This window comes from Salmo salar, chromosome 13, assembly GCF_965601325.2.
Source record: "Salmo salar chromosome 13, fSalSal1, whole genome shotgun sequence".
Taxonomy (NCBI): Eukaryota; Metazoa; Chordata; class Actinopteri; order Salmoniformes; family Salmonidae; genus Salmo; species Salmo salar.
The window spans coordinates 111,042,221-111,063,702 of record NC_138303.1 but is presented as its reverse complement, the minus strand read 5'-3'; the positions used below and the strand labels follow the sequence as shown (position 1 = coordinate 111,063,702).

General features: G+C 44.1%; 1 protein-coding gene across 2 annotated transcripts in view; it reads left to right on the top strand.

Moving 5' to 3' along the window:
• The window catches only part of LOC106568544 (netrin receptor DCC), a 596,063-nt gene that overhangs the window by 303,824 nt on the left and 270,757 nt on the right, over nt 1-21,482 (top strand). For both annotated transcript variants that reach the window (XM_082960596.1, XM_082960595.1), the window contains exon 7: nt 1,924-2,044. In XM_082960596.1, the coding sequence (XP_082816722.1) occupies nt 1,924-2,044 (121 nt within the window). The remainder of the gene's footprint in view (nt 1-1,923; nt 2,045-21,482) is intronic.

Below are 21,482 nucleotides of genomic sequence, written 5' to 3'. Positions count from 1 at the left end.
GGGTACTATAGGGGGTACTATAGGGGGTACTATAGAGGGTACTATAGGGGGTACTATAGAGGGTACTATAGAGGGTACTATAGGGGGTACTATAGAGGGCACTATAGAGGGTACTATAGGGGGTACTATAGGGGGTACTATAGAGGGTACTATAGGGGGTACTATAGAGGGCACTATAGAGGGTACTATAGGGGGTACTATAGGGGTACTATAGAGGGCACTATAGAGGGTACTATAGGGGGTACTATAGAGGGTACTATAGGGGGTACTATAGGGGGTACTATAGAGGGCACTATAGAGGGTACTATAGGGGGTACTATAGGGGGTACTATAGGGGGTACTATAGAGGGTACTATAGGGGGTACTATAGGGGTACTATAGAGGGTACTATAGGGGGTACTATAGGGGGTACTATAGAGGGCACTATAGAGGGTACTATAGGGGGTACTATAGGGGGTACTATAGGGGGTACTATAGGGGTACTATAGAGGGTACTATAGGGGTACTATAGAGGGTACTATAGGGGGTACTATAGGGGGTACTATAGGGGGTACTATAGAGGGCACTATAGAGGGTACTATAGAGGGTACTATAGGGGGTACTATAGGGGTACTATAGGGGGTACTATAGGGGGTACTATGGGGGTACTATAGAGGGTACTATAGGGGTACTATAGAGGGTACTATAGGGGGTACTATAGGGGGTACTATAGGGGGTACTATAGGGGTACTATAGGGGGTACTATAGGGGGTACTATAGAGGGTACTATGGAGGGCACTATGGGGGTACTATAAGGGGTACTATAGGGGGTACTATAGAGGGTACTATAGGGGGTACTATAGGGGGTACTATAGAGGGTACTATAGGGGGTACTATAGAGGGCACTATGGGGGTACTATCGAGGGTACTATAGGGGGTACTATAGGGGGTACTATAGAGGGTACTATAGGGGGTACTATAGAGGGCACTATGGGGGTACTATCGAGGGTACTATAGGGGTACTATAGAGGTACTATAGGGGGTACTATCGAGGGTACTATAGGGGTACTATAGGGGGTACTATAGGGGTACTATAGGGGTACTATAGGGGGTACTATGGGGGTACTATCGAGGGTACTATAGGGGTACTATAGAGGTACTATAGGGGGTACTATAGAGGGTACTATAGAGGGTACTATAGGGGGTACTATAGAGGGTACTATAGGGGTACTATAGGGGGTACTATAGAGGGTACTATAGGGGGTACTATAGGGGGTACTATGGGGGTACTATAGGGGGTACTATAGAGGGTACTATAGAGGGTTCTTTAGGGGTACTATAGAGGGTACTATAGGGGGTACTATAGGGGTACTATAGAGGGTACTATAGGGGGTACTATAGGGGGTACTATCGAGGGTACTATAGGGGGTACTATAGAGGGTACTATAGAGGGTACTATAGGGGGTACTAGGTAGGCTGGGCACCAAACTAAGAGCCAATGTTTAGTTCAAACCCTAATACTCTAACTATGTAGAAGTCAACTCAAAGATCTGACCATTTCAATAATCGATGACAAATAGCTTTTGATCCAGATTGCGTAGAAAGAACAAACATCCTTTATCTTTCTATGGTAGCCCATACATAACATACATAACATACTGCCGTCTATTAGGCTCCCGAGTGGCGCAGCGGTCTAAGGCACTGCATTTCGGTGCTAGAGGCGTCACTACAGACCCGGGTTTGATCCTGGGCTGTGTCACAACCGCCCGTGATTGGAAGTCCCATAGGGCGGCGCACAATTGGCTGAGCGTCGTCCCGGGTTAGGGTTTGGCCGGGGTAGGCCGTCATTGTAAAATAAGAATTTGTTCTTAAACCGACTTGCCTAGTTAAATAAAGATTCAATTAAAATTGTTTTAAAACTAACTGTTGTACCTTGGTCTTTAGGATGGCAGTAACCTCCAGATCCTTGGTCTGGTGAAGTCAGATGAAGGTTTCTATCAGTGTGTAGCTGAGAATGAAGCAGGGAACGCCCAGGCTATGGCCCAACTCATACTGAGAGAGCCAGGTAAGAGACAGCCCTAATCAGGCCAAGCCAAACTAAAGCATTTGTTGTCTTCTCTGTCTGTGTCTCAGCTCACCTTCTCTCTCTCTCTCAGCTTAATGTCTCTCTCAGCTCCTCCTCTCTCAGCTCCTCCTCCCTCAGCTCCTCCTCTCTCAGCTCCTCCTCTCTCAGCTCCTCCTCCCTCAGCTCCTCCTCTCTCAGCTCCTCCTCTCTCAGCTCCTCCTCCCTCAGCTCCTCCTCTCTCAGCTCCTCCTCTCTCAGCTCCTCCTCCCTCAGCTCCTCCTCTCTCAGCTCCTCCTCTCTCAGCTCCTCCTCCCTCAGCTCCTCCTCTCTCAGCTCCTCCTCTCTCAGCTCCTCCTCTCTCAGCTCCACCTATCTCATCTTAATGTCTCTCTCAGCTTAATGTCTCTCTCAGCTCCACCTATCTCATCTTAATGTCTCTCTCAGCTCCACCTATCTCTCTCTCAGCTCCACCTATCTCATCTTAATCTCTCTCTCAGCTCCACCTATCTCATCTTAATGTCTCTCTCAGCTTAACTGTCCCGTTTATTCCATTCCAGCCATTACAATGAGCCTGTCATCCTTTATCTCTTCCTACCAGCCTCCTCTGCTCCTCAACAACACACAACCCATACCTCCACCCCCCCCCCACCCCCCCCCCCACTAACAAACACCAGCCTTTACTCTCCTTCCTCACCTCCCACACTTCCACCACTCATCCACTCTTCACCCTCCATCTGCTGTGAGGTCATGGGTTAGGTCAGGGGTCAGACTTTAGCCAAGCTTAACCAGGATTCCTGCTAGGTGCGTCAGAGGATTCCTACCGCAGACGACGAAACGGCAGATGTTTAAAGTGACTGAATGTGCTTGGCAAAGTAGAGACAGATGTGGGCTGTATGGTGTCCAGATTAGGACCCATATTACGACAGCGTCAGTGTTCGGAAGGACTCAGTGTGACACCAACTGAGGCTTTCCTAATATGGACACCGTAGGGTTGTTTCTCTGCGACACAGCGTCGTCGGCCGGCCGATCCAAATATCATGACCAGAGGGGGACTTCAAGTCAATGTAATTTGGGCTTTGGGCCTTCTGGTAATTCTGTTCCTTCTGATGTCAGTGGGAGAAAGACTCAGTGATGTTGTTGATTTATGAGATTCACACGCAAAGTTGTTACTCAACAGATAAGGGTAACATTTTTATGTCTGAAATTATATTTTTGAGCCAGGCTCAAGAGTTGGGTCATAGCACCACAAACGCCAATCTGTTCAACTCCAATCTGTTCAACTCCTGGCTGAACAACTCCTATCTGAACAACTCCTATCTGTTCAACTCCTATCTGTTCAACTCCTATCTGTTCAACTCCTATCTGTTCAACTCCAATCTGTTCAACTCCTGGCTGAACAACTCCTATCTGTTCAACTCCTATCTGTTCAACTCCTATCTGTTCAACTCCTATCTGTTCAACTCCAATCTGTTCAACTCCTGGCTGAACAACTCCTATCTGTTCAACTGCAATCTGTTCAACACCTATCTGTTCAACTCCTACCTGTTCAACTCCAATCTGTTCAACTCCAATCTGTTCAACTCCTATCTGTTCAACTCCAATCTGTTCAACTCCTGTCTGTTCAACTCCAATCTGTTCAACTCCAATCTGTACACTCCAATCTGTTCAACTCCTAACTGTTCAACTCCTATCTGTTCAACTCCCGTCTGTTCAACTCCAATCTGTACACTCCAATCTGTTCAACTCCTAACTGTTCAACTCCTATCTGTTCAACTCCCGTCTGTTCAACTCCTATCTGTTCAACTCCTATCTGTTCAACTCCCGTCTGTTCAACTCCCATCTGTTCAACTCCTAACTGTTCAAATCCAATCTGTTCAACTCCAATCTGTTCAACTCCTATCTGTTCAACTTCTATCTGTTCAACTCCTAACTGTTCAACTCCTGTCTGTTCAACTCCCGTCTGTTCAACTCCCATCTGTTCAACTCCTAACTGTTCAACTCCAATCTGTTCAACTCCTAACTGTTCAACTCCTATCTGTTCAACTCCCAACTGTTCAACTCCAATCTGTTCAACTCCTATCTGTTCAACTCCTAACTGTTCAACTCCAATCTGTTCAACTCCTAACTGTTCAACTCCAATCTGTTCAACTCCAATCTGTTCAACTCCAATCTGTTTAACTCCAATCTGTTCATCTCCTAACTGTTCAACTCCAATCTGTTCAACTCCTAACTGTTCAACTGGATATATTAGATTGTTTCTGCAAAGACACTAATTGTCATTCTGGGTCTGGACCATGCAAGTTGGAAAAGGAATCTCAGTGCCATTGATGTGTGTGTGTGTGTGTGTGTGTGTGTGTGTGTGTGTGTGTGTGTGTGTGTGTGTGTGTGTGTGTGTGTGTGTGTGTGTGTCCAAGCAAAAGGCTTAGTGCCATTGATGCATACTGTATGTGTCCAAGCAAAAGGCAAGCCCCCCCTACCCCCCCCCCCCCCCCTCCCTCCCACCCCCACCCCCACTGCTCTATTCCGTTACCCTAATTCCTACTTTTATAATCCAGATTGGTGTCATTTTAGAGCAGGGATCATCAACTAGATTCAGCCACTGACTGATTTCTTTCAGGGGGGGCCAGAACATAATTACAAATCATTTGCAGACTGCAAATTGACCAGCAAGAACCCCAAAACAGATATAATATTTGACTAAAACATAATAATTTCAAACCTTGCTTACATTTGTATACTTTACATATACAGTATCTCTCTATTATGCGTGGGAATACTTCGGAACAGATTTCTAAAATTAAAATCACTTGGAAATGTGTGTAATACATTTTTTTTTTTTTTTACATATATATCGTAAATATGTTTCTCCGTTCCCTTCCTGATGTAGATACATCACCCTGTTCCCTTCCTGTCATAGATACATCACCCCGTTCCCTTCCTGTCGTAGATACATCACCCCGTTCCCTTCCTGATGTAGATACATCACCCCGTTCCCTTCCTGATGTAGATACATCACCCTGTTCCCTTCCTGTCGTCGATACATCACCCTGTTCCCTTCCTGATGTAGATACATCACCCCGTTCCCTTCCTGATGTAGATACATCACCCCGTTCCCTTCCTGTCGTAGATACATCACCCTGTTCCCTTCCTGATGTAGATACATCACCCCGTTCCCTTCCTGATGTAGATACATCACCCTGTTCCCTTCCTGTCGTCGATACATCACCCTGTTCCCTTCCTGATGTAGATACATCACCCCGTTCCCTTCCTGATGTAGATACATCACCCCGTTCCCTTCCTGTCGTAGATACATCACCCTGTTCCCTTCCTGATGTAGATACATCACCCTGTTCCCTTCCTGATGTAGATACATCACCCCGTTCCCTTCCTGATGTAGATACATCACCCCGTTCCCTTCCTGATGTAGATACATCACCCTGTTCCCTTCCTGATGTAGATACATCACCCTGTTTCCTTCCTGTCGTAGATACATCACCCTGTTCCCTTCCTGATGTAGATACATCACCCCGTTCCCTTCCTGATGTAGATACATCACCCCGTTCCCTTCCTGATGTAGATACATCACCCCGATCCCTTCCTGATGTAGATACATCACCCCGTTCCCTTCCTGATGTAGATACATCACCCCGTTCTCTTCCTGTCATAGATACATCACCCCGTTCCCTTCCTGTCGTAGATACCCCACCCCGTTCCCTTCCTGTCATAGATACATCACCCCGTTCCCTTCCTGTCGTAGATACATCACCCCGTTCCCTTCCAGTCATAGATACATCACCCCGTTCCCTTCCTGTCGTAGATACATCACCCCGTTCCCTTCCTGTCATAGATACATCACCCCGTTCCCTTCCTGTCGTAGACACCCCACCCCGTTCCCTTCCTGTCGTAGATACATCACCCCGTTCCCTTCCTGTCGTAGATACATCACCCCGTTCCCTTCCTGTCATAGATACATCACCCCGTTCCCTTCCTGTCGTAGATACATCACCCGTTCCCTTCCTGTCATAGATACATCACCCTGTTCCCTTCCTGATGTAGATACATCACCCCGTTCCCTTCCTGTCGTAGATACATCACCCTGTTCCCTTCCTGATGTAGATACATCACCCTGTTCCCTTCCTGTCGTAGATACATCACCCTGTTCCCTTCCTGATGTAGATACATCACCCCGATCTCTTCCTGTCATAGATACATCACCCCATTCCCTTCCTGTTGTAGATACATCGCCCTGTTCCCTTCCTGATGTAGATACATCACCCCGTTCCCTTCCTGTCGTAGATACATCACCCTGTTCCCTTCCTGTCGTAGATACATCACCCTGTTTCCTTCCTGTCGTAGATACATCACCCTGTTCCCTTCCTGATGTAGATACATCACCCCGTTCCCTTCCTGATGTAGATACATCACCCTGTTCCCTTCCTGATGTAGATACATCGCCCTGTTCCCTTCCTGATGTAGATACATCACCCTGTTCCCTTCCTGATGTAGATACATCACCCTGTTCCCTTCCTGATGTAGATACATCACCCCGTTCCCTTCCTGTCGTAGATACATCACCCTGTTCCCTTCCTGATGTAGATACATCACCCCGATCTCTTCCTGTCATAGATACATCACCCCATTCCCTTCCTGTTGTAGATACATCGCCCTGTTCCCTTCCTGATGTAGATACATCACCCCGTTCCCTTCCTGTCGTAGATACATCACCCTGTTCCCTTCCTGTCGTAGATACATCACCCTGTTTCCTTCCTGTCGTAGATACATCACCCTGTTCCCTTCCTGATGTAGATACATCACCCCGTTCCCTTCCTGATGTAGATACATCACCCTGTTCCCTTCCTGATGTAGATACATCGCCCTGTTCCCTTCCTGATGTAGATACATCACCCTGTTCCCTTCCTGATGTAGATACATCACCCTGTTCCCTTCCTGATGTAGATACATCACCCTGTTCCCTTCCTGATGTAGATACATCACCCCGTTCCCTTCCTGTCATAGATACATCACCCTGTTCCCTTCCTGATGTAGATACATCACCCCGTTCCCTTCCTGTCGTAGATACATCACCCTGTTCCCTTCCTGATGTAGATACATCACCCCGTTCCCTTCCTGTCATAGATACATCACCCTGTTCCCTTCCTGATGTAGATACATCACCCTGTTCCCTTCCTGTCGTAGATACATCACCCTGTTCCCTTCCTGATGTAGATACATCACCCCGATCCCTTCCTGATGTAGATACATCACCCTGTTCCCTTCCTGATGTAGATACATCACCCTGTTCCCTTCCTGATGTAGATACATCACCCCGTTCCCTTCCTGTCATAGATACATCACCCTGTTCCCTTCCTGATGTAGATACATCACCCCGTTCCCTTCCTGTCATAGATACATCACCCTGTTCCCTTCCTGTCGTAGATACATCACCCTGTTCCCTTCCTGATGTAGATACATCAACCCGATCCCTTCCTGTTGTAGATACATCACCCTGTTCCCTTCCTGATGTAGATACATCACCCTGTTCCCTTCCTGATGTAGATACATCACCCCGTTCCCTTCCTGTCGTAGATACATCACCCTGTTCCCTTCCTGTCGTAGATACATCACCCTGTTCCCTTCCTGATGTAGATACATCACCCCGATCCCTTCCTGTCATAGATACATCACCCTGTTCCCTTCCTGTCGTAGATACATCACCCTGTTCCCTTCCTGATGTAGATACATCACCCCGATCCCTTCCTGTCATAGATACATCACCCCGATCCCTTCCTGTCGTAGATACATCACCCTGTTCCCTTCCTGATGTAGATACATCACCCCGTTCTCTTCCTGATGTAGATACATCACCCCGTTCCCTTCCTGTCGTAGATACATCACCCCGTTCCCTTCCTGTCATAGATACATCGCCCTGTTCCCTTCCTGTCGTAGATACATCACCCTGTTCCCTTCCTGATGTAGACACATCACCCTGTTCCCTTCCTGATGTAGATACATCACCCCGTTCCCTTCCTGATATAGATACATCACCCCGTTCCCTTCCTGTCATAGATACATCACCCTGTTCCCTTCCTGTCATAGATACATCACCCCGTTCCCTTCCTGATGTAGATATATCACCCTGTTCCCTTCCTTTCATAGATACATCACCCCGTTCCCTTCCTGTCGTAGATACATCACCCTGTTCCCTTCCGGACGTAGATACAACACCCTGTTCCCTTCCCACCACCTGACCTCACAGCTGGAGTGGTGTCTGCCACCGTGCTTGCTGGGTAACATCAGCCGCCATATATGTACCTGCAGGGGAACATCTGTGCGAGCAGACTTGTCCTGTCTCCCTGCATCACACACTGTCTGTTCTCCCAACGTCTTGTTGGACTTCATTCAATTAGACGGCCTCCCTCCGGTATTCTCAGGAGTGGTGTGCTCCCACATGATGTCTATGTGTGTGTGTGTGTGTCTGCGTGTGTGTGTGCGTGCGTATGTGTGTGTGTGTGTCTGCGTGTGTATGCGCGAGTGTCGCAGGTAACTTAATCTCAGACTAAACTCACTATGCAACCTGGAAATAGCAGTACTATTCTATTAAGGCACTAGATATAAAGTAGCTACTGTATAAAAAAGTTAACATTGGGTGGGATTAGTATTTAGTATGGATCCCCATTAGTTCCTGCCAAGGCAGCAGCTACTCTTCCTGGGGTTTATTATGGATCCCCATTAGTTCCTGCCAAGGCAGCAGCTACTCTTCCTGGGGTTTATTATGGATCCCCATTAGTTCCTGCCAAGGAAGCAGCTACTCTTCCTGGGGTTTATTATGGATCCCCATTAGTTCCTGCCAAGGCAGCAGCTACTCTTCCTGGGGTTTATTATGGATCCCCATTAGTTCCTGTCGAGGCAGCAGCTACTCTTCCTGGGGTTTATTATGGATTCCCATTAGTTCCTGCCAAGGCAGCAGCTACTCTTCCTGGGGTTTATTATGGATCCCCATTAGTTCCTGCCAAGGTAGCAGATACTCTTCCTGGGTTTTTTTACGGATCCCCATTAGTTCCTGCCAAGGTAGCAGCTACTCTTCCTGGGGTTTATTACGGATCCCCATTAGTTCCTGCCAAGACAGCAGCTACTCTTCCTGGGGTTTATTATGGATCCCCATTAGTTCCTGCCAAGGCAACAGCTACTCTTCCTGGGGTTTATTATGGATCCCCATTAGTTCCTGCCAAGGCGGCAGCTACTCTTCCTGGGGTTTATTATGGATCCCCGTTAGTTTCTGCCAAGGCAGCAGCTACTCTTCCTGGGGTTTAGTATGGATCCCCGTTAGTTCCTGCCAAGGCAGCAGCTACTCTTCCTGCGGTTTATTATGGATCCCCATTAGTTCCTGCCAAGGCAGCAGCTACTCTTCCTGGGGTTTATTATGGATCCCCATTAGTTCCTGCCAAGGCAGCAGCTACTCTTCCTGGGGTTTATTATGGATCCCCATTAGTTCCTGCCAAGGCAGCAGCTACTCTTCCTGGGGTTTATTATGGATCCCCATTAGTTCCTGCCAAGGCAGCAGCTTCTCTTCCTGGGGTTTATTATGGATCCCCATTAGTTCCTGCCAAGGCAGCAGCTACTCTTCCTGGGGTTTATTATGGATCCCCATTAGTTCCTGCCAAGGCAACAGCTACTCTTCCTGGGGTTTATTATGGATCCCCATTAGTTCCTGCCAAGGCAGCAGCTACTCTTCCTGGGGTTTATTATGGATCCCCATTAGTTCCTGCCAAGGCAACAGCTACTCTTCCTGGGGTTTATTATGGATCCCCATTAGTTCCTGCCAAGGCAGCAGCTACTCTTCCTGGGGTTTATTATGGATCCCCATTAGTTCCTGCCAAGGCAACAGCTACTCTTCCTGGGGTTTATTATGGATCCCCATTAGTTCCTGCCAAGGCAGCAGCTATTCTTCCTGGGGTTTATTATGGATCCCCATTAGTTCCTGCCAAGGCAGCAGCTATTCTTCCTGGGGTTTATTATGGATCCACATTAGTTCCTGCCAAGGCAGCAGCTACATTGGGGTCCAGCAAAATTAAGGCAGTTTTTACGATTAAAAAAACATGACAATAAATTCCTAACAGATTTCACAACACATTAAGCGTGTTCTCTCAGACCACTACTTTACTACCGCTTATCTACAATACAAAATCAATTTGTAGTTGTGTGTGGAGTGCATATGTTATCATGTGTGTGTGTGTGTATATGCTTGTGTATACGTGTGTCTGTACCTGTGTGTGTGTCTCTTCACAGTCCACGTGCCGCGCCGTGAGTTGCAATGAAGTGTATTTTGATCTGTTTTTTAAGTCTGATTCTACTGCTGCATCAGTTACTTGATGTGGAATAGAGTTCCATGTAGTCATGGCTCTATGTAGTACTGTGTTGCCTCCCGTAGTCTGTTCTGGATTTGGGGACTGTGAAGAGAACTCTTGTAGAAGGTCTTGTGGGGTATACATGGGTGTCTGAGCTGTGTGACTGTAGTTTAGACAGACAGCTCGGTGCATTCAACATGTCAATACCTCTCATAAATAAAAGTAGTGATGAAGTCAATCTCTTCTCCACTTTCAGCCAGGAGAGATTGACATGCATATTATTAATGTTTGCTCTCTTTGTACATCCAAGGGCCAGCCGTGCTGCCCTGTTCTGAGACAATTGTAATTTTCCTAAGTCCCTCTTTGTGGCACCTGACCACACGACAGAACAGTAGTCCAGGTGCGACAAAACTAGAGCCTGTAGGACCTGCCTTGTTGATAGTGTTGTTGAGAAGGTAGAAACTAGGGCCTGTAGGACCTGCCTTGTTGGTAGTGTTGTTAAGAAGGTAGAAACTAGGGCCTGTAGGACCTGCCTTGTTGATAGTGTTGTTAAGACGGCAGAGCATTGCTTTATTATGGACAGACTTCTCCACATCTTAGCTACTGTTGCATCAATATGTTTTGACCATGACAGTTTACAATCCAGAGTTACTCCAATCAGTTTAGCCCCCTCAACTTGCTCAATTTCCACATTATTCATTACAAGATCGAGTTAAGTTTTAAGGTTTAGTGAATGATTTGTCCCAAATACAATACTTATAGTTTTTTTTTAAATATTTATGACTAACTTATTTCTTTCAGCCCATTCTGAAACTGACTCCATCTCTTTGTTAAGTGTTGATTTGATTTCATTTTGTAACGATTGTCGTCGGGTGACGAGGAAGCGGACCAAAACGCAGCTGGGAGCGAACACATGTTTATTCTTTACACTGAAGTAAACACGTACACAAAATCAAGAAAATGCCGATACGTTAACTGCTCAAACACAAGAGACAACACCCCACCAACAGCGTGGGGGAAAAAGGAACTTAAATGTGATTCCAATCAGAGACAACTAGCGACAGCTGTCTCTGATTGGGAATCGACAGAACCCAACATAGAAATAACGCAAACATAGAAAACAAACCCAGGAAAAATACCCAACATGACACACCCTGACCCAAAATACTCGAGTTCACCTGGTCAGGGCGTGACACATTTACATGTTTCGTGTTGAGTCAGCAGTTTATATAGACACACAGACTTTACTCAAAGCCAGTGCCAGGTCGTTAGTCAAGAGTTTAAAAAGTAAGGGGCCTAGACAGCTGCCCTGTGGAGTGCCTGACTCTACCAGGATTATGTAATAAATGTGTCAAGTGCAGCATCTGGTTGCTCCTCATTACACACCACAGACATGTAAATAGTATTTACATCTTCAACATAGGATTTGCTACAAAACTTATTGTATGCCTTCTTATACACTATAAGATGTGACTGGCCTTAATGGCTTTGCTACTTGTTTTTCTGTCACATTCTCAGGGGCAGGCGGTTGTTTATCCTACAGTGTTAGCCTGTTTATAATTTAATCAACATCACATTAATTTCGACAAAGAATGTATCATTAAGGAAGTATTTAAACAATAATTAAAAGAGTGAATCAATTAAGAACCACAACTGGACTCCAGCACTGTTACAGTCTTAAACTATGTCTAGGAAACTATAGATTATCCTAGAGAAGAGAGATTTTCCTTTTTTTTTTTTATATATTTTTTTTTACTCATCCTTTCCTTTTTTTTAATCACTGCTCAAACAATGTGCTCTGGTGTAGTCAGTGAGGGCCTCCCCAGAGTCTTAGCTGAGAACAGCAGTAACAGCACAGATGGCTGAGAAAACTGAAAGTGTGCGTCCCAAACGGCACCCTACACAGTATAACCTATTTGTTATAGTGTACTACTTTTGATCAGACCACTATGGTCCTTCGTCCAAAAAAAGTAATGCAATCTAATGGAATATGGTGCCGTTTGTGACACGGCCAAAGTCTCACAGAACCGACAGAAAACAGAGCAGAGGAGCCAGAGAAGGTCAGACTGACAGTTGGAGTCAGAAACCCCTGGTTACTGTCACCACGGGAACCCCTAGCAACTAGAGCCTGACTGATTTATCGGTTGACCAATATTTTTGGCCGATATTAGACTTTCACGTATGTATTTGTATTTGCGTTTAATCCGTCCCAAAGAAGACCGATATAAAATGCTGAGAAAACGCTACAGGAAAAAAAGGCTGTTCTTCATAGAATTTGACTTTTGTTTTGCATTTCATTATTTGTCCTGAAGACAGGGTTGCCAGGTGTAGCTAAAATGTCTAACCCAATGACCTCTGAAAACCTGCCCACAAGGCCTAAAAACTAACACAAAATCCTTTTTCGCACCAAGAGAGGAGTTGCCACATTTGTCCAGTAAACCCTTTTTTTCCATAATGTTATCGAGCGAATTAAGAAGGAGTATCGACTTCATTTTAACAACGTAGGTTAAGAAGCAAAATTTGGTTTTCCATCAAAATAACAATTCTTGGGAATTTAAGATAAATCACCCCTATTAAACTCTCCAGATCATTTTCCATCAATTTCACTTGTTTTGACTGCTGTGATTAAGCAATACGACCCAAGGAGGTGTGGTATATGGCCAATATACCACAGCTAAGGGCTGTTTTTTAGGACATAGCCCTTAGTCATAGTATATTGACCATACACCACAAAGAACAACCCTTAGTCGTGGTATATTGGCCATATACCCCAAACGTGCTTTATTTCTATTGGTTACCAACATAATTAGAACAGTTTGTTTTTGTCATTTTACCTTTATTTTACTAGGCAAGTCAGTTAAGAACAAATTCTTATTTTCTATGACGGCCTACCAGGGAACAGTGGGTTAAACTGCCTTGTTCAGGGGCAGAACGACAGATTATTACCTTGTCGGCTCAGGGATTCAATCTTGCAACCTTCCAGTTACTAGTCCAACGCTCTAACCACTGGGCTTCGCTGCCTCCCTTGGTACACACTGCAATGGCTTTCAACCAATCAGCATTCAGGGCTCAAACCACCCAGTTTATAATTGTAAATATATCCCGTTTGCGCATGCGTGAAAGAGTTTTAGTGCTGTTGGACAGAGGATCTCGAAATCTCTGTGCATGAAACTCTTGGACGAACTTCAAAAAAATGAATGTTACGCTATTTTCTGGCAATTGTGCTATTATCATGTGACTACAAACCGTTATAAATGGCCTATTTGCGAGATTGACTTGTTATTTTAATAGGCATAAACTACTGACTAAAATATAGGTTTGCAATTAAACTTTGCCATTGTTTGCTGAGCTAGATGCAGGTAACCTACAGCCAACTGATAAGCCAACATGCTAGCGTCTCATTTCAGGGAAAAGTCCACAGTGAAACAAAGAAATTAAATGTGGAGAATGATACATTTGCGATAGAGCTGTGACCGTGATCACAATTGATAACTTCCAATTTAATTAACTAAACATGGCCATTAATAATTGCCTAACAACACCAGGCTACAACAACAAACGGAAGTTAAAGGCTATTTTATATAATCTGTTTAGTCAGCTCCATGTAGGCTACACAAGTGGCACAAACTGATTTGCAACGACTCCAGTCATTGACTTCATTTTAACATACTGTATTTATTGTATCAATTGGTAGGCTACAGTAGCTTAAAATGGCATATAAATGAATAGCTGACGTGATGGTCGACAGATGCAAATGTAGTCTTATCATTCTCCATATTTAATATATTTTAGGGATCCCGTGTAGCTCAGTTGGTAAAGCATGGTGTTTGCAACGCCAGGGTTGTGGGTTCGATTCCAACGGGGGACCAGTTACGGGGAGAGAAAAAAAAAAAATGTATGAAATGTATGCATTCACTACTGTAAGTCACTCTGGACAAGAGCGTCTGCTAAAATGACTGAAATGTAAAATGAAGATGTTCATTGTCGACTTTAACCATAACACAAGCACGCAAGGCAGTTCCATAACTTCCACAGGACATGTCCACTCGCGTAGCGCCCAAAACCCAAGACTGATCATGAGTAAAACTCTTCGCTTAAATAAGGTTATCCATCACAAAAAGTTGACATTAGAATGTAACTTACTTTAAACCACCACTGAGCAAACGTATCTAAAGAGCTCTAGTGCGCCTACAGTCGTTTTCCAATATTTTGTCTCCGTTATATAAGTCATAGCGCGTTAATTAATATGTTTTATGGAAAAAAGGGGTGTCTCCATAATGACCAATCTAAATAGTCCACCGACAACTGGTAGAAAGTTGTTACGACGTCTCTGTGACTCATCTCCAGCCGGTGTTTTCTCAACCCGCACACAGCCCTCCGGTCCTCTCCTCCACTACTCACTCACTCACTAACAGCCTGCCTCACTGCCTGATAGGCAGCAGCAGCAGGTCACGGTGAAATGGAACATTTTTTTAACGGAAAATGCCATGGCTGCCGCGGTGCAATTTAGACCTAGTCCAAAAAACCCACCACCTGCGACCAAAACATTTTCACCCGTGACAACGTTTTCAAAGTAGCCCAATTGTCAGTAAAAAAAAAAAAATGCGAACATGGCAACATTGCCTGAAGAGGGTGATCTTTACACGGCTATAAGACTATCTTGCCTTGACGCGCCACAGTAAGGCTGGACACTGTCAGTCAACGCAACTACACCAGTCAGGAAAAGAGAATTACTGTGAATGAACTGTTACTGCTTCTACTGCTGAGGAGATAGAAGCTTGCCAGCTTAATAAAGTGGCAAAAATGTGCACTTGCCATAATACTTTTAGGTGAAGTGTCACGGTAGGGTGTCTGGTGTCATTTTTACTAATGACAAGCCACTGACTTTGAGTAAAGCCATGGTGTCTATGTATGCGGATGACTCAACACTATACACACTTCAGCTGTGAAATAAGGTGAAATTAAAAATAAAATAAATACTAATAAAAAGATACTACAGCGACTGAAATGACTGCAACACTTATCAAAGAGCTGCATTTGGTTTCAGAATGGGTGGCAAGGTATAAGTTAGTCCTAAATATTTCTAGAACTGTAAGCATTGTATTTGGAACAAAACACTCACTAAACCATAAACCTCAACTAAATATTGTAATAAATAATGTAGAAATTGATCAAATTTAAGTGACTAAACTGCTTGGAGTAACACTAGATTGTAAACTGTCATGGTCAAAACATATTGATACAACACTAGCTAAAATGGGGAGAAGTCTGTCCATAATAAAGCGATGCTCTGTCTTCTTAACAACACTATCAACAAGGCAGGTCCTACAGGCCCTAGTTTCTACCTTCTTAACAACACTATCAACAAGGCAGGTCCTACAGGCCCTAGTTTTGTCACACCTGGACTACTGTTCAGTCGTGTGGTCAGGTGCCACAAAAAAGGACTTAGGAAAATTGCAATTGTCTCAGAACAGGGCAGCACGGCTGGCCCTTGGATGTACACAGAGAGCAAACATTAATAATATGCATGTCAATCTCTCCTGGCTCAAAGTGGAGGAGAGATTGACTTCATCACTAGTTGTATTTATGAGAGGTATTGACATGTTGAATGCACCGAGCTGTCTGTCTAAACTACAGTCACACAGCTCGGACACCCATGCATACCCCACAAGACATGCCACAAGAGGTCTCTTCACAGTCCCTAAGTCCAGAACAGACTATGGGAGGCCCACAGTACTACATAGAGCCATGACTACATGGAACTCTATTCCACATCAAGTAACTAATGCAGCAGTAGAATCAGACTTAAAAAAACGGATTAAAGAAAACACCTTATGGAACAACGGGGACCTTGAAGAGACACAAACATTGGCACAGACACGTGCATACACACACACACACGCACGCACGCACGCACGCACGCACGCACGCACGCACGCACACACACACACACACACACACACACACACACACGCGCGCGCGCACACGCACGCACGCACACACACACACATATTCCTTTACACTTGTGTGTATAAGGTAGTTGTTGTGAAATTGTTAGATTACTTGTTAGATATTACTGCATGGTCGGAACTAGAAGCACAAGCATTTCACTACACTCGCACCTGCTAACCATGTGTATGTGACCAATAAAATTTGATTTGATTTGATTTGACACACACACACACACACACACACACACACACACACACACACACACACACACACACACGATAACATACACACAATACATATACATGTATTTAGTACTGTAGATATGTGGTAGTGGTGGAGTAGGGGCCTGAGGGCACACAGTGTGTTGTGAAATCTGTGAATGTATTGTAATGTTTTTTTAAATTGTATAAACTGCCTTAATTTTGTTGGACCCCACAAAGAGTAGCTGCTGCTTTGGCAGGAACTAATGGGGATCCATAATAAACCCCAGGAAGAATAGCTGCTGCCTTGGCAGGAACTAATGGGGATCCATAATAAACCCCAGGAAGAGTAGCTGCTGTCTTGGCAGGAACTAATGGGGATCCATAATAAACCCCAGGAAGAGTAGCTGCTGCCTTGGCAGGAACTAATGGGGATCCATAATAAACCCCAGGAAGAGTAGCTGCTGCCTTGGCAGGTACTAATGGGGATCCATAATAAACCCCAGGAAGAGTAGCTGCTGCCTTGGCAGGAACTAATGGAGATCCATAATAAACCCCAGGAAGAGTAGCTGCTGCCTTGGCAGGAACTAATGGGGATCCATAATAAACCCCAGGAAGAATAGCTGCTGCCTTGGCAGGAACTAATGGGGATCCATAATAAACCCCAGGAAGAGTAGCTGCTGCCTTGGCAGGAACTAATGATGATCCATAATAAACCCCAGGAAGAATAGCTGCTGCCTTGGCAGGAACTAATGGGGATCCATAATAAACCCCAGGAAGAGTAGCTGCTGCCTAGACAGGAACTAATGGGGATCCATAATAAACCCCAGGAAGAGTAGCTGCTTCCTTGACAGGAACTAATGGGGATCCATAATAAACCCCAGGAAGAGTAGCTGCTGCCTTGACAGGAACTAATGGGGATCCATAATAAACCCCAGGAAGAGTAGCTGCTGCCTTGACAGGAACTAATGGGGATCAATAATAAACCCCAGGAAGAGTAGCTGCTGCCTTGGCAGGAACTAATGGGGATCCATAATAAATACAAATACAAATAACAAACAATGGATACTAAGCCCAAATGTAAAGCACGTGCCATGCTAAGAATGTTCAACTCTGTGGTAACCAGGGATGCAACTTTGGTTTTAGAAGTACTTTATAATTATTATATATATATATATATATATATATATATATATATATATATATATATATATATATATATATATATATATATATATATATATATATATACATACACACACACACACACAGTGGGGCAAAAAAGTACTTAGTCAGCCACCAATTGTGCATGTTCTCCCACTTAAAAAGATGAGAGAGGCCTGTAACTTTCATCATAGGTACACATCAACTATGACAGACAAAATGAGAAAAAAAATCCAGAAAATCACATTGTAGGATTTTTTATGAATTTATTTGCAAATTATGGTGGAAAATAAGTATTGGTTTTAGAAGTACTTTATAATTATATATATATATATATATATATATAAGGACTGCTCTTATGCACGACACAACATATCCCACTGCCCTTAGCCGTTGTATATTGACCAATATATCAAAATCCCCAGAGGTGCCTTATTGCTATTATAAACTGGTTACCAACGTAATTAGAGCAGTAAAAATACATGTTTTGTCATATCCATGGTATACGGACTGATATACCACTGCTGTCAGCCAATCAGCATTCAGGGTTCGAACCACCCAGTTTATAATGGCTCTTTGTTAATAAAAGGTATTCCTCAAGCTCTGTTGTCCAAATGTTTTCAGAGACAAAAATAATAATAATCATAGCAGGTTATAAAGTAACGCTGTCGTAGCTACGTTTTTGATGTATGGTTTATCACTTGTCAGGTGATTGGTCCAAATGTATGTTTCGTCATCCCCTTCTAGCGAGCTGTGTGAGAGTACTTGATTTGAGTTTATTTAATTTTTTTTACAGGGACAGTGCACATTAATAAACGTTTCAGTAAAAGTAATTTTCAACCGCAGTCCCTGGGCAGGTTATTAAAAAAACAATTACAATACAGACAATCAATGAGCAGTGAGCGCACGCAGAGCAACATAGTACAAGCAGGTCATAGCATACAGACAGAGAAACATGGCACAAAAAGCAACAACCCTAACCCTAAACCCGAACCTTAACCCTTACCATACCATAACCATAGGTAACCATTTTAAATTTCAACTTCATCCCAAGGATCCCGGATAGCAAGGACCATCCACAGAGGCAACGCTTGAGAGGAGAGTCAGTGCTGTGCGGTACATTTTGTAATTTATGTTTTTCCTTTCGAGTGAGGACTACCAGAATTCAGTGGCTACAGCCCTACAGTCGATGAAAACATAGCTAAATACATTGCTCAACTAGCGACCACCCATAAACCCCTCCTACAGGTACAGAGGCAGGGACACACAAAAGACTGCTTAATGGTCCTCTCATCCCTGAAAGGGTTGATTGTGTTGATTCAATCTACACACTGTGTTAATTACCTTAGGGGGATTGAAGGGGCGAGGAGAGAGAGGTGAGAGGGGGACCGTGTGAGCGAAAGGTGAGGAGAGAGAGGTGAGAGGGGGCCATGTGAGTGAAGGGTGAGGAGAGAGAGGTGAAAGGGGGAATATGTGAGTGAAGGGTGAGGAGAGAGAGGTGAGAGAGGTGAGAGGGGGCCATGTGAGTGAAGGGAGACGAGAGAGAGGTGAAAGGGGGAATATGTGAGTGAAGGGTGAGGAGAGAGGTGAAAGGGGGAATATGTGAGTGACTGGTGAGGAGAGAGAGGCGAGAGGGGGACCGTGTGAGTGAACTCTAGGGAACTGTGGGAAATAAATGAAGACAATCATTACATTACAGTACAGTCAGTACCATAGCATGTTCGGTATCAGAACCAGTGTGTTGGGTTTCAGTCGTCATCTTTAGGTAATTGAGCTGCCGTCGTGGAGAGAGAAGAAGAGTACCAGACTGTTTTCATTACACCACCACAGATCATTCATGTTCACTAATCCACCACAGATCATTCATGTTCTATACACCACCACAGATCATTCATGTTCTATACACCACCACAGATCATTCATGTTCTATACAGCACCACAGATCATTCATGTTCACTACACCACCACAGATCATTCATGTTCTATACACCACCACAGATCATTCATGTTCTATACACCACCACAGATCATTCATGTTCTATACACCACCACAGATCATTCATGTTCTATACACCACCACAGATCATTCATGTTCTATACACCACCACAGATCATTCATGTTCTATACACCACCACAGATCATTCATGTTCACTACACCACCACAGATCATTCATGTTCTATACACCACCACAGATCATTCATGTTCTATACACCACCACAGATCATTCATGTTCTATACACCACCACAGATCATTCATGTTCACTACACCACCACAGATCATTCATGTTCTCTACACCACCACAGATCATTCATGTTCTATACACCCCCACAGATCATTCATGTTCACTATACACCACCACAGATCATTCATGTTCTATACACCACCACAGATCATTCATGTTCTATACACCACCACAGATCATTCATGTTCTATACACCACCACAGATCATTCATGTTCACTACACCACCACAGATCATTCATGTGCTATACACCACCACAGATCATTCATGTTCTATACACCACCACAGATCATTCATGTTCTATACACCACCACAGATCATTCATGTTCTATACACCACCACAGATCATTCATGTTCTATACACCACCACAGATCATTCATGTTCTATACACCACCACAGATCATTCATGTTCTATACACCACCACAGATCATTCATGTTCTATACACCACCACCACCACCACAGATCATTCATGTTCAATACACCACCACAGATCATTCATGTTCAATACACCACCACAGATCATTCATGTTCAATACACCACCACAGATCATTCATGTTCTATACACCACCACAGATCATTCATGTTCTATACACCACCACAGATCATTCATGTTCAGTACACCACCACAGATCATTCATGTTCTATACACCACAGATCATTCATGTTCTATACACCACCACAGATCATTCATGTTCTATACACCACCACAGATCATTCATGTTCTATACACCACCACAGATCATTCATGTTCTATACACCACCACAGATCATTCATGTTCTATACACCACCACAGATCATTCATGTTCTATACACCACCACAGTACAGTTTGTCCCCTTCATAAGGAGTGTGTAACTGTTCAATGTCTATTAGGCTCACACTCCAAAGACAAGGCACTCAAACCAGCCTTTAGAAAGGCAAGTGGCTCTGGCATGATATGGGCCAGCTATAGCTTATCTCAACAACATTCCCTGCAAGCTTTGCTTTGTTTTGGATGTGCGACTGAATGACTAGCGTCAATGCATAATCTGTGCCTCTGCGTCCCAAATGAGACCCTATTCTCTTCTTTATGTAAAGTCTTTTAACCGGAGACCATAGGGAGCCATCTTGGAAGTATCATCTGTCGTTATCCATAGCACAAAGAACATGCTGTGAATAAAGAATAAGCCAGTCGGCAGTAGTGGTGACGTCTGATGGTGTTTATAGCCTGACCACATCAAGGAAACTTCAAAAAAGCAATATACGCTATACAGTTGAAGTCGGAAGTTCACATACACTTTATGTATTAAAACTCGTTTTTTCAACCACTCCACAAACTTCTTGATAACAAACTATAGTTTTGGCAAGTCGGTTAGGACATCTACTTTGTGCATGACACAAGTCATTTTTCCAACAATTGTTTACAGATAGATTATTTCACTTATAATTCACTGAATCACAATTCCAGTGGGTCAGAAGTTTACACACACTAAGTTGACTGTGCCTTTAAACAGCTTGGAAAATTCCAGAAAATGATGTCATGGCTTTAGA